Genomic DNA, 14,738 nt, shown 5'->3' with positions numbered 1-14,738 from the left:
CGCAAGCTACAACCAGCAAATCCTGTTTTCCCGGGAACTGACGAAGCCCCAGAAGACCAATGGGAATTCTCCCTTCTGCAGCGTCATCGGTCTCCGGGCAGAGTCTTCCTTGATTTCACCAATCACCAGATGGAGGAGAGAGTTCGGTGCAGAGAGAGAAGGGAGGGAGGGGGGATATTTTTAGTCACATTTAAAGACATTAAAAAACACTGCGCTGCAGTTTGAAACTTGTGCGCGGTTTTTTTTTTGTTACCTGCGCGGCCACGCAGGCGCACAGCTTAGAGGGAATGCTGGTAAAGACTATTTTTCAGCAAAAAGATCATAAATCAGTCATGGGATGCTGTAGGTCAGTTGTGAGTGCCTAAAATGTGATCCAATCACCATGAAACCGGAGACAGCTGGCTGTCAGAACTTTAGAACCTGGTCATAACTGTTTTGGGGGGATCCCATAAGACATAGAGGAGAACTCTTGCAGAGAAATCTCTATCACTACAGTAAAAGCAATACCTCCTGACACTCAACCCCAAGGATGGTGGGACTACAACATCATATCACCAACACAGCAATGAAGTTAACATCAATTGTATTGTGTTGCTATACCACAATCTACTTCAGGTCTGCTGATATCAATTATAGCAGACCAAGAATAGACATCTTGATTTCTGCCAAATATTTAAGATTTCATCTTCAACCAACCCTAGCCAGGACAACCAATAATAAGGGCAAGAGAACATACAATTGCCTATTTCTATCTAGCCACCAAATATCTAAGATTCAGGAAAATGTTGAAAACAAAGATATTGGGAATTATAATTTAAATTCGTTTTATTTAAATGTTTAATTAGGGATAAAATGACATTTTGTGGAAAAAAAACCAAGATTAGAAATATAAGAACTTGCCTTATAGGACAATAAGGCCACTGGGTCATGAAAGTTGAGATTGTCTATCTGAAAGCCAGTGGTTATCCTGGATCTGAGAAAGGATTTTACTTGCTTAATAGTTAAATCATTATGTTTTCATGACATGTAACTTTCCTTATAAAGCTCTTATGGATGAAGAGTGTTTATTCTGGAAAAAAGTTTATCAACCCTTTGAACATCAATTTTTTTTTAGATCTCTCATCCTATTCCTTTAGGTTTTTGATCAATGCAATTTCAGAAAACACTTTCAAAATAATAAGTAAAATTTTTAAAATGGTCTTTACAATTGGATTACAGTATTATACGGATTGGGGATTCACATATTTTGAAGCACTTGGCAAAAGTTATTTGCTAACACTAGATTCATCCACTATGCTTCTATTTATTGACTGAAAATTGAAAAAGATAGGAGAAAAAAGTATTAACCAGAATTTTTCAATATTATTTTTATAATAGGGATACATACAAAAGAATTAACCAGACCTAACTTTCTAAACAAAGAGATGGAATTTATATAACATTCTATGTGAGTGCATAGTTGTTATACAAGATAAACAGCTCAAGGATACATATAATTCAAGAATCTGCTCCAAGTTTCCAAAAATACTTTAAAATAGAGTTGACTGGATATGAAAATAATGTATTTCAGTGTGGATCTGTTTTGTTTCATTATTTCATCCAGGCTCAGACGTTTCAGGTCACTTTGACCTGATATGAAATGTAAGACCGGAATTCTCCTTGAATCAATCTTTTGAGATACTATTTTGTTCAATATGCTTGTTTTGTTCAAATGCTATACTCTATTTACAAGCAGAGATTGAAATACCTAGAATAATGAACCAAATCAATCTCTGCGTAGCTAGCTATTTTCAATTTGATGGACAAATATAAAAAATAGATTTACAGCCATGAGATTGTCACTGTCATGATTAAAAACAGGAACTGTAATATAAGGTCTAGAAACTATATGCACTCCCACGCATGCAACCAAAAGTATGTATGACATCTTTGTTAATAAAAAAAGAACAACTAGAGAAGACACTTAAAACAATCAACATCATCTTCAAAGGAATAGAATTCACAAGGGAAGAAGAAAACAACACATTACCTTTCTGGTTATCCTCATCAGCAGAAGAAATTATGGCAAATTAGAAGCACACATTTATCCAAAAAGTGCCATGTTAACCAAGTTCTCCATTATCAAAGTAACAACTCAACCTCCCATAAGAGGAGCTGTGTAAGAACATTATTCAGATTAGCATAAAAGCACTGTAGCAACTCAAAACATCAGAAAAGGGAAACAGACTACCTATACAACTTTTTCTTCCCCCCCAAAAAATGGATACCTACACAATTTTATCCAAAAGTGCTTGGCCATTCAACCTGCTACAGCACAATCAACATAAGCTATGAAAAATATAACACTTCCATGCATCAGAAACATGTCAGAAACAATCAACGGATTATTTCAACTACTTGGTATCACTATAGCACACAAACTAACTAAAGCCTTTCAAAACATCCTAAAGACCCATTAATCCAAGAAAGAAAATAGCAGATTTTTATATACCGCTTCATAGGGCTTTCAGCCCTCTCTAAGCGGTTTACAGAGTCAGCATATTGCCCCCAACAACAATCCGGGTCCTCATTTTACCCACCTCGGAAGGATGGAAGGCTGAGTCAACCCTGAGCCGGTGAGATTTGAACCGCTGAACTGCTGATCTAGCAGTCAGCTGACGTGGCCTGCAGTACTGCACTCTACCCACTGCGCCACCTCGGCTCTAAAACAAGAGTCATCTGTAATCTAAAACAAGAGTCATCTGTAATATAGATTGTAAGCACTGCAACAATCATTATGTAGAACAGACAGGCAGAAGTCGAGAAGAGTGCATCCATGAATATCATCAAATCAAGACATGATGAAAACTCCTTAATCTAACAATGATGGACAAACTCAACCATAGTTTCAACAGGAAACTGCGAGAGTCCTAGATCAAGCTAAATTGAATAACACTAGAGAATTCCTGGATGCTTGGCACTCAGACAATTCAGCTATCAAAAGACACATAGAGATAAGCCTCAATTATACACCATTCAAGAGACAATAAAAAACCTGAGAAGGAAACAAAAAGACTAGAACACATCCTCCTTGGAAGCCTACACCCAGATAAGCAGGGATTTATTACCAGGCAAGCAATCAAGCAGAAAACCACACTTCCATCAACACTGACAGAGCAAGTTACTGTATAAGAGGGAGCAACTCCACACTCACTAGCACTGATGATATTATCTAGTCAGATAACAAAATGTCTGTAAGCAAACAACCAAGCTCAGAGAGCAGCAAGGATTCCATAAGAAAGCAACTGCTTAGAAACAAATGGGAATATAACATATTAAAGATTTTCTTACTCCCACATATTTATTGTGAATGTATAGTTTTATACTTTTAAACTTATATATAATATATATTATATTATGTTATCTATATCTATATCTATATCTATCTATCTATCTATCTATCTATCTATCTATCTATCTATCTATCTATCTATCTATCTATCTATCTATATATCAGCACAAATAAAAAAACACAAATATAACAAAGGCAACAGTAAAAATATTGGGTTTCTGTCGTGATGGACTCTTGTGACGAGCCGAATGACCGATGATGGAAGCAGTTAGCTTCCTCCCATAATTGGGGCTTACCAGGGGTTGTAAAAATCTAATATATATATGAAATAAATAAATAAATAAATGTGTGTGTGTGTGTGTGTGTGTGTGTGTGTGTGTGTGTGTGTGTCAAAGAAGCATTGATAAAAATAACCCCTGACAGAGAACTGTATTTTAAAAACGCTTGGAATTCTAAATCAGTTCTTTTCCTCATTTCTCCCTGAGCTATATAAATCTTGCCTTTTTAGTTTGTATTCTTTTTTGTTCACAGGTCACTTTTTTCAGTTACATAACTGCTCTGTTCAGTACATATGCCTTCAAGGTGAACAATGGCCATGTGACTGCATTTGTCCTAGTCACCAAATGACCAATGCTAATAATTCTTTTTCCTTGGGAGACTGATACTTTTAATAAGTTGCTGCAGATATGCCAGTCACCTAACTCAGCTGCAAATTATTTTTACAGGAATCTCATTTTTCTTAAGTAAAAGAAACAAGGATTAAGATAGATTAAAATACAGGATAAGAAGAAACTATTTTAAGCTTTAATATTAATATATTGATCAGTTGCACTTATATTTAATTAAGCAATGCCTAAAGTATGGATGAAAGAAAATTAAAAAAATGAAAGAAATGAATGTCCTTATATTGGTAGATACAGTCTTACACAGGTTCTGTAAAGAAAATGAATTGTTGTTTTATTATGAATTCATTAAGGATTATTTATTTTGTGTTATTTTTCACAGCCAAAGATTGATTGAGATAGAATAAAAATGATTTTAAAAATCCTATGTACCATTTTCTATCATTTGTTTCTAAATTGTGACTGGCTTTTTTCTTTTATGTAAATCTTTTTCTTATGACATTGGTTTTACACAAGTAAGACAATGATGTCCTCTCATGTATCCCATTCTCATGTATCCCATTTCTCTATATAAAATACAGTATATATAAAATATACATTTTGTAGTATGTTGCTTTTTTGAAGTATTTATGATTACTGGAGAATAAACATTTGCCATTTCACTCCTCAAATCACTATGTAGGTTATTTTTTTTCATAGTTATTGGAGATTAAAAACGTTATTCTCAATTCCTTGTGTGAAAAAGTTGGGTACCAGTATGAATTCAGGAAATTTTGAAAAATGTTTTCTTTGTATCTATTAGCATTCTATTACAGATAGAATAAACAATCACTTTGTATATTATAGCATGGATTATTAATAACTATAATAGTTATATAAGTTATTAATAATGTCATTATTATAAATATAAGTTATATTATAACTTTCTACTCGAATTGAGGCATTAACTATTTTATTAATGAAATCTTTTTTGTAGAGTCTTTAACTTATTAAACAACTGCTTAAGCCTACCTATACAATATCTTTTAAAAATAACCTCATTCTATTTTTGGATTCATATTAATTACAGATTACTTTTATATTCTCTCAACAGTTACATCATCATAATTAACTTTTGTCAATTTTTTTAGATTAGGATAAGTAATCTTTTGACCCCCTAAATTGCCAGGTTGAGAATCAGAAGCTGTCCATGTGCACATTTTTCTCTGCCTCATTCATTAACATACAAGCATGTACATATTCATTCCTTCATCTCCATCCCAAGCAACAAAAACAGCCCTACTCAGGATAATTGGTTTATTCAGTTTTTTCTAGGTCTCATGGATTTTCTATGAAATCTTTCCAGCAGCATTTTCAATACAAAAATGCAGTTACATGTATTAAATTGAAATTCAAAGGTTAGTTTGGTCAAAAACCAGCATAGAGATAATTTACTGATTGAACTGCATGGGAAGTGGGCAAATGAAATTCTACAGGAATTCTTAACACAGCACTCAGTATAGTACTTACCCAAAGATGTTATAATGCAATTTATTTTTTACTTACTGCACAAACTTAAACCTAAACCATTCTTTCTTTCATATTATACCATGCCCAAAACACATGATGAAAGTTGTATGTGAGCTCATAGAGAAAGGGAGGCAATTTTAGATTTAATAGGAAAAAAGATATTTAAAAACACGGATGGCATGGAGGGGGCAAAAGGTAAAATTTTCATTATGATATATAAACTATTCTTTTTCTTGCATTCAGGTGGTAGAAGTTGCATTATGAGGTTGCAATGCACATGTTGCTATTTTGACAAAATCACAAATTGCTATGGATAGAACATACTGAAATTAGGAAACAGAAAATCTGCTTATCTTTATCTCTTATATAAATTAGGGAAATTCTAACATGGACTAATCTATTTGATTGGCATATTACACACTTAACCAAACAATAAGATTTGGAAGGGACCTTGGAGATCTTCTAGGCCAGTGACAGCTAACCTTTTGGTCGTTGCGTGCTGAAAGCCTCTTAGGACTCTGGGACACTGCACTCCTTGTTGCAATGAATTTGAATGGAGAGAATCTGTATTCTGTTTTGTTGAGGGAGGCAGCTTAGCAGAAGAGCTTCTGCTTTTTCTAGAAATGTTTTGGGGTTCAAATCCAAAATATCTTCTTTTCCCATCCAATCCATTCTATTTTCTCCACAAAATCTTATTATATACAATAATCTTTTAGAAGAATAATGAGAATTTGGAGATCGGTAACAAAATGATTTTTTTCCTTTAAGACTGATCAAAGTAGAAAGAAGGATACAATCCTGAATTTGTGTTGCTTCAAATAGGAAACTGTTTTTATCGCTCTGCTTTTGTGCCTTTAAGTCATTCTTGACTCCTGGGGAAGGCCAAGGTGTATTCGGATATTTTCAGAAATGGTTTGCCACTGCCTATTTCCCAGGGCTGAGAGATGTAACTAACCCTACGTCATTCAACTGGTTTTGTGCTGAAGGCAGGAGTAGAACTCGTGGTCTCCCAGTTTCTAACCTGGTGCCTTAAACTATTACGTCAAATTGACTCTCATTGTTTATTTAAATGTTCTTCTGCAAAGCAACAATGACTCTTATTTTTCCCTAGTTAGAGATGGTTAGTTAGGAAGCAACTGATGGGAAATACTTTTGCTTATAATCCTCTACAATCTGAATAATCAATGCTAGGATGTATAAGTTATTAATACATAGGAAGATATAAATTCCCATTATATAACTCCCCTTCTTGTAATACACAAATCTTAATGGACATGACACTCCAGCTGAATTTACACAATCGTTTTGAGTCATAATCTGCTTTACTTTTTGTTGTGAATAGCTGGATTTACACATGAAGCTACCATAAGTTTTAACCTGCAGGTTTCCAACCACATCAACAGGGAAACAATGTAATTTTATAGTGATGTAATAAAATTTAATGGAATGGAGAATATTCTTATAAATGTCAGATACTACAGAGGATTCATGGTTTTATTGGCCTATAGAAAATTTGCAGAACAGAGCTTTGGGAACATAGTGAACATGTGTTTGAAAAAACAGATCAGGGTGGGACACATTTATTGCAATCACATGTTATTTTCCAAAACTATTCAATTTAGTTTGAATATTTCTCTTTTAAAAAAATAATAGTAATTTGCAATGAAGTGTGTTGATCTAAAGCACAGTCCTATTGTTATGTAGCACAGAAATACATAAATGCTTAACAGGCTTGGTAGGCTAGCTGTTTGCAAAAGCACTGTATGACATAAGTCTCAGAATGAGAGCGTAGACAACAATGGGTTGAAACTATAGTGTACCCCTTTTCCACTGCCCATCTCACAATTTATTCAAAAGTTGTAACTGAACTATAGTAACTGATGGAAAGGATCACTGATATTCTAAACCACATAATATAGGCAGAGGTTCACAGATGATTCTGAATTAGGGAAAAGATGGAATAAACATCTCTGCTGTGCCACATGTGAGTTTAAAGCACCTTCTCCATTGTCTCATTCAGTGTTGAGATTATGCTTAATCTCAACATGGAGCATAAACTAACAGTAACAAGTGCTGACTGTTCAAGCACTGGAATGTTAAGATTAGAGGGGTCCTTAATGCTCTCTGACCTTGGTTGCTAGCACTAATGATGTTACCTAGTTTGGTTAATGAAACGTCTATAAGAAAACACCCAAGGACTCTTCATTTCAACCCTGAGTTACAAATATTCTCCTTTATTGATATTAAACTGATGACATTAAGGCAAACATACCTGGCACTTGCATGGTTGTGAAATCTCCAGCATCGCTGGACTGGGTACACATCTTAGCTGCTGTGATACAATTGGTAACAGAACTTGACTGGCAAAAACCGTGGTTGGTTGTTGAGGAGGAGACGGAGTATGGCTGGGCCTTTCTGTAGTGCTTATGTGAGAGATGAGAATGGAGGAAGGGGCTTTGCCTGCAAAGCTCACTTGTGTAAGGTTCCCTCCATCACCCGTGTGAGACCAGAGTGGGTACAGTTGGATGTTAAAGAGACTGGGTATAATTTGACGGGGAAGAAGAACCTGCCCAGGGAGTAGTGCTGAGCAGAAATGCTATTAACTTGGTTTGTGCCCGCAAGGTCCACTTGGTGTGAAGTTTTCCTCTTAGGCATTGATGTATTTCAGTGCTACATAACAATAGGGCTGCCCTTGGATCAACAAACCTGATTGCAATTTATTATTTCAAAAATGACCTTTGGATAGCTTAGGTGGGGTGGTGCAACTATCCTGGATCTCTCAGCAACTTTCAATAACATTAGCCTTGGAAAGTTTCTGAGCCAATTTTGGGGACTAGGAGCAGGATGTACTGTTTGCAGCAATTCTTCTTTCTCTGCGGTTGGCTTCAGTCAGTGTTGGTGGAACAGAGACGTTAAACCCTAGCTTTGCAATATGGGGTGCCTCAGTGTTTGGGTCTTCTTGAATCTATATCACAAGTGTCAAACTCACCTTGTCACGTTGCTGACATGTGACGTTTCATGTTTTTCCCATTTGCGGAACTGGGATGGGTATGGCCTGCATGTGATGCATTTGGCCTGTGGGCCTCCAGTTTGACACTCCTGATCTACATGAAACTGCTGGCTCAGCTCATTCACTGAGCTGGGGGGAGGGGCTAAGATTGTGGTGGTGCTGAGTCCCTGGAGGCTGTGAAAATCTTGATGGGAGGAACTAGTCATGGTTAGAGGGGCTTTGGCACAGATATTTGCATAAATTGCTCCCTTTTCTGGACTGGGAGAACTTACTGATGCCCATTAACATCTTGATTGCTTCCTATTTGGGTAATTATAATGTTGTCTAAATGGGGCTGCTCGTGAAGACTACCCAGAAGTTCTGATCCAGAATGTACTGGCATGTTAGATGTCCCTAGGTTAGTCCATCTTACCTCCCTGTTGCTTGAGCTGCACTTAGTTTTAAAGCCCAATATAGCTTGCACCATGTTATCTAGAGGACCATCTCTTCCTGAGGATATCTGCCTATCCCACAGAGCAGATAAAATGTGCATGCTCCAGTTCACTTCCCTTAAATATTGCCATCTTGTGGGTCTTCAGAAGCATGCCCTTTCCACTGGAGCGTATGGAACATCCTCCCTATTGAGATCCAACAGGTCTGTACCTTCTGAATCTGGAAGTTCTCCTAGGCATTGGGATTGGGTGAAATCAGGGTGGAATGAATATGTGAATATATTAAAGAATCATTGCTGTGGTGTCAAGATTTTCTCTTTTTAGTTTTATGGCTGTTGGTTTTATACTATTTTATATAGTTTTATTGGTTGAAGGTGCCCAGTTATTTTAAAATGGGCGGCTAAATAAATACATTTTACAAGTATACAATCTCAAATGTTAGATGAATGACTGGGAATACTTCATCAGAATGTATCAACTGAGTTAGTGTCAACTTCTTTTGTTCTTGGAATTTTTTTAAAAATGTTAACCCCAACAAATATAATACTTTATTACAGTACAGAATATGATATGACATATGTTTGCAACAACCTGCAATACAAGGAGACACACAAGAAACCGTACTTTGGAATTAGAATGATTTTGTTATTATAATTAGAATGATTTTGTTGTTATAGAAATGGCTTGAAATGTAAACCAAAAGGTTGAGATTGTATTTTTGTTTTGTACTTTACTACACCAAAAAAAGTTGGATGTGAACATTTTTTTCTTTCTTTGCACTTTTTCTTTCTCTTATTTTTCAAACTTTTGTTTTTTCTGTATTTTTATTTTATAATGAAATGTAATAAACATTTTATAAATCAAAGAGAAGCAGTGCCTTGTTAACTCTTAGCACTGAATGTTCTCTACTAAGTTAACTGCAGCTACTGCTGCATTAGTGCATACGTATTTACAAATGCTTTATGCAAACTAAAAATAGAAGTTCATATGATTTGAGATCATGCCTTTCTGCTGATAGTTCAGTAAAGCTGAACTATGTATTTTCTGCAAGTTAATGAGGAGAATTTCCTTTTTTTGAGGGGGGAGGGAGGGAATCAGCATTCTGTAGGAAGAGAAGTAAACCATCTTTTAATAAATTATGCAAAATAATATTGTGCTATGTAGCATTCTATAGGAAGCAGAATGATCACTTTGGTGATACTTACCATATCAACGGTAACATATAAACCAAACAATGAATAAAAGGCATTAATTTTTCTCTTTGTTCAGGCAGTTTTAAGACATCTCTTCAGATCATGCAGAAACTTCCATCTGGACAATATAAGTTACTGTACTTTGGAGATAAGCTACATCTTGACTGGCTTTCTGAAGTTTATACACCCAAAGTTTGGAAACCATCATTCCAAGGAAGCATGGCCAATGATCCAAGCTTGAGATATTTAAACTTAAAGAAGCCTGCATTATAGTGATTTGTAAGAGTATAAGTTGTTATCTGCAGAATTCCTTTTCTTTTCCTCTTATCTTTAGGAAGCAAACATTTACTAACATGTAACATTCACATTGGTAAAATAAGATAAAATGTTCTTACCGGTCCATTTTTCTCAAGTTCCATTTCAACTATTGCCACAGGACTGTTCATCTGGTCAATGTGTCTTGACTGTGTTTTTAAATCTACTCTCCAGCTTATGTTTTTCAAGCTGTTTTCCCACTTGCTTTGATTTATCAGACTCTCATGAATTTTTGCTCGCTGGTTCTTCCAAAATTTTGCAATAACTATAGCATGATCGGTTGTGATTCCCCCAGGTTTCTTTGTTTGTGCAGTCAGAAAAGCTTCTAGTTGATTTGAATCCATGTCAGCTGAAGCTATTGACTGAAACAAAATGACAATTTTTACAGTCTGCAATTCCACATTCTTCGATAAAGTAAGTACAATTCTCAAGTAACACCTTATTCACAAATCCTTATCCTTCTATCAAAACAAGCCTAGACTGAATTACCCAATTCTCCAAATGAAAAGCAAGCATTTGTTCTGGGTTCAATAGGGATGGGGGAGGAAACAAAGAAGGCACAAATTTCACTGATGTGCATATTAAATTGTTAATATAAGGTTCCTAGTTCTGTATTTATGCTGAGGTGAAGCCAAGACAAAATTTTATAATAAAAACACTGAGTTCTGACTCTTCAACTGTCTCCCACCTAGAGCAGTAGAAAACAGTGTTTTCTTGGTGACACATAGATCTTTCACTTTAGGATATTAGAAAATTGAAAATACCCCAAAAGAAAGCAATTGTAAATTAGTTTTGTGTTACATGGTTATTTGGATAGTCACTAGGAGCTAAGCTTGAGTATTCAACTAATCCATAAATGTTTTCAGTAGATTGGCTCAGGAAAATGACCATAGCTTTTAAAATATCTTTGGGATTAAACTGACAAAATGTAAGATATATCTTGTTTAGAATAAAACATTTCCTAAGGATGAAATGTAAAGATTTCAGATAAACTAAATATAAATTAAAACTATAATGAGCATATAGTAGTATATGGCATCTGGTGAAAACATAATAATAGGAAATGATTATGTCAATTATTTGTAACATATGTAATTGATGTATACATATAGTACTAGAAGCTATACTCTCTCTAAATGACTTCCCTATCCATATTACCTGTGAAGTAATTATAGTGTGAAGGAGATAAGAAGTAGTACTAAACTGACTGTGAATAATTATGACATTTAGCATAAAGGTTACTGCAAAATTGCCAAGAATGATTAACATAAGTGAAATCATACAATTGATTTGACTTCCCCACCTCAAAAAAACACCCCTTTTTAAAAAATATGCATCTAATGAAAAATGAGAGGATGTATCTATATATGGATACTTATTACGTAAAAGTGCCATTAATAAAATGTCAACTAGAATATATGATGCAGAGTTGTCAAATCCAAAAAGATCCTAGTATGATTAATATGCAAGGTCAAAGCAGTCAGAAGGAGAAAGAACTTTTGCCCAAAATGAAAGAATTAAAAGGAATACAAACACTGGCAAAATGAATACAAGATAAAGATACAGCAAAATATTTTGTAAAAATATATTGCTACTAAATAGTCATGTAAAGAGCTTTGCTAATTAGACCAAAGTGTGAAAGTACATAAACATACTAGAAAGACTATAAAGAAGCTGAACAACTTGTTACTTATCATTAGGAACAAAAACAAATTCAAAACTAGTTTGCCATTGAAAGAATTTAAAAAAAAGGAAATAGAGATAAAACAAAATGAAAGAATAGATGTCATGCACAAAGAGTTCCTGAAGAACTCAAAATATTAAATTATTGATCTTCAATCAAATATACTACTTATCTTTAAATTCAAATTCAAAACAACATGTAACTTTTTTTCCAGTGAAAACCAAGAAATTAAAAATCAATTTAGGGTCTACGATATTTGTGTTTAACAGTTTTATTGGTTTATAAAATAAAATGAGATACAAAATATGAAAGTAATAGGAAAACGGTGGGGAGGAAGAGGGGGAAGAAAAGTGAGAGAGGATAAGAAAAAAAGAAAAATAAGCATTGACTTCCGACTCTCTCTGTTGCACTAGAATAACGCATTAACATCAAATCACATTTTTTTGTTTTTTCATAATAATATGAACAAGCCATTTCTATAAAGATCTATCAATCTAATTGTTAAAACCAAAATCACAGGGCCTCTGATATTGATTACCAGATACCTGTAAAAAGCTCCAAAAGGATATTCCCAAAGCAGGTCAACAACAATAACATGATAAAAATATATTATATAAACAAACAATAATTCATCACAGAAACATCTAACTTTATCTAGCCACTGTGGGCTAGCAATATAATAAAAATGCCAATCTACTGGGCAGCAATTTCAGAAAAGCCCATGTAGAGGATATAGGGCTAGAAGTATGGTTAAGGCTGGTAGTTTGGCGATCAGAACTGGTTTGCAAAAATCTAGCCAATCTGTATACAGCAGCAAGGTTGGTGTTCTGTATCTCCCTTTTCTGACATTTAGTGGTCATCTAGATTTTTCCAATCTGAGATAGTCTTAATAATCTACCTTCTTCTTATTTTGTACAAAACTATGTTAAAAAGGAAGCAGCTAATCCCCCCCTCCCACATTTTCTTTAAGGATATCATAAGGAAAACAAATGTGGTTTCTTTTCCAAAACAGCTTTTCTTCTTGGCAAAAAAGAGAGTAAACCCGTGACAGTAAACTGGCAAGTTGATAACCCTGAACCCTAATTATTTTATATTTTAGGAGAAGAATCATATGATATTAAAACTGAAAAAAGCATTGTTTACTGCTATGAGAATTTTGTCCCAACAACAGCCTTCTGATAAATAAGTCAGTAGAACATGAAAATTCCAAACACCATTTCCATTATGAAAAAAAAAAAATCCTGACTAATAAGATGGCTTCCCATAGCCTAATACTGTTTTTTTATTACATCCAAAAGGAAAGAGGGCCTAGTATCTGAAAACCACAGAAAATATTTATGTACATTCATTGAGATGACACATGCGTGTTTTTAAAACATGACAAACATATAAGTGAAAAAATACAACTGACAATTTCAATTGGAAAACTCCCACTGTTTCCAGAATAGATTTGTACTTGTTAATAATAATAATGGTGTTCCAAGAATATTTTTTTACCACAAGCCATCTAAGCTTTTTTTCTTAGCGATTCCTCAAAACTGTAGATCTATGCTGATAAAAAATAAATTGAAGTCAAAGGCTCAGAGAAACTGCAATTCAACTGCATGTATTATGGGAATTGCTAACTTTCCGATTCTGTAATAGTCAAGAAAAAACTTTTTATTTATTTATTAAATATATTTGTTTAGGATTTAGAAAAGACTCATTCTGTCAAAATATTTAACTGGAAGTTTTCCAATGCAATCACCCTGGCCTCGTGCACAGGCAGTCTTGAGTACTTCATTATATGCCCATAGGACATCACTGTTTCTGTGAGCTGTGTTGGCTCTTGGTGAGCTTCAGGGTACGGTACCTAGTATATGGTGCCAGTTTACTTGTAAGACTGTGTGTCCTAAATCAGTTCTACTTCCTGCACCAGAATTGGCAGTTAGCATGTTCCAGGTTCCTTCCATTAGGAATTGTCATCTTGTGTAACCTAGGAATTGTGCCTTCTCTGTTGTAGTGCCAAGGATCGTGATGCCCCCAAAGCTCTGAGGATCTGGATGTTTCCTTCAATTGTAGGGCTGGGAGGTTAGGTCAGTTTGTTTTGGTCAGTGTGGACTATGAATGGAGTGTTTTGTTTCTGGGCGTATCCTGTTTTTTGCTTATTATTTCAATCTATATAGTTTCTCAAATTAATATTTCTGGACAGCTAACAATGTTAAAAGAAAACATAATACCCTCCCTCCCCAAACCCTCACCCCAACACACACAGAAATAGCAGCTAGGGTAAAAAACAGACGTAGTGTTTACTGAGTCTACTCTAATGCTGTATAAAAGATTCCTAATTCTACAGAACAGGGCAAGTCTCTTTTGTTACACTTTAATCTGGTCGCTGGGTTTAGTAGCTGTTTGGCAGTGCTGCGAGAGAGCCCTGAGCTATAACTTCTGCAGTCATTTCCTTTTTTAATTTGTTTAAACAGGTTGGACAACCAGTTGACTTAGAGAGCCCTGAAATTGAACAGCCTTCCTTGGCATAATGTATATAATTGACAGGACTTGGCTCTTAAGCTTCTGTAGTCTACATTATGGGGAATTCCCTTCACAATGACTACTGCTCTTTAGAAGATATGGCTGTTTGCTAGACAGAATGTTATTTTAGG

The 14,738-nt window shown here is 34.9% G+C and overlaps 1 protein-coding gene across 1 annotated transcript in view; it reads right to left on the bottom strand.

The window, feature by feature from the left end:
- Positions 1-14,738, bottom strand: part of COMMD1 (copper metabolism domain containing 1) — a 98,852-nt gene that overhangs the window by 49,784 nt on the left and 34,330 nt on the right. The window contains exon 2 of the mRNA XM_014056292.2: positions 10,493-10,774. Coding sequence (XP_013911767.1) covers positions 10,493-10,774 — 282 coding nt within the window. The remainder of the gene's footprint in view (positions 1-10,492; positions 10,775-14,738) is intronic.

This window comes from Thamnophis sirtalis, unplaced genomic scaffold, assembly GCF_051295495.1.
Source record: "Thamnophis sirtalis isolate CommonGarterSnake01/CBP01778 unplaced genomic scaffold, rThaSir2_p1.2 scaffold_5, whole genome shotgun sequence".
Classification (NCBI taxonomy): Eukaryota; Metazoa; Chordata; class Lepidosauria; order Squamata; family Natricidae; genus Thamnophis; species Thamnophis sirtalis.
This window is presented reverse-complemented; position numbering and strand designations above follow the sequence as displayed.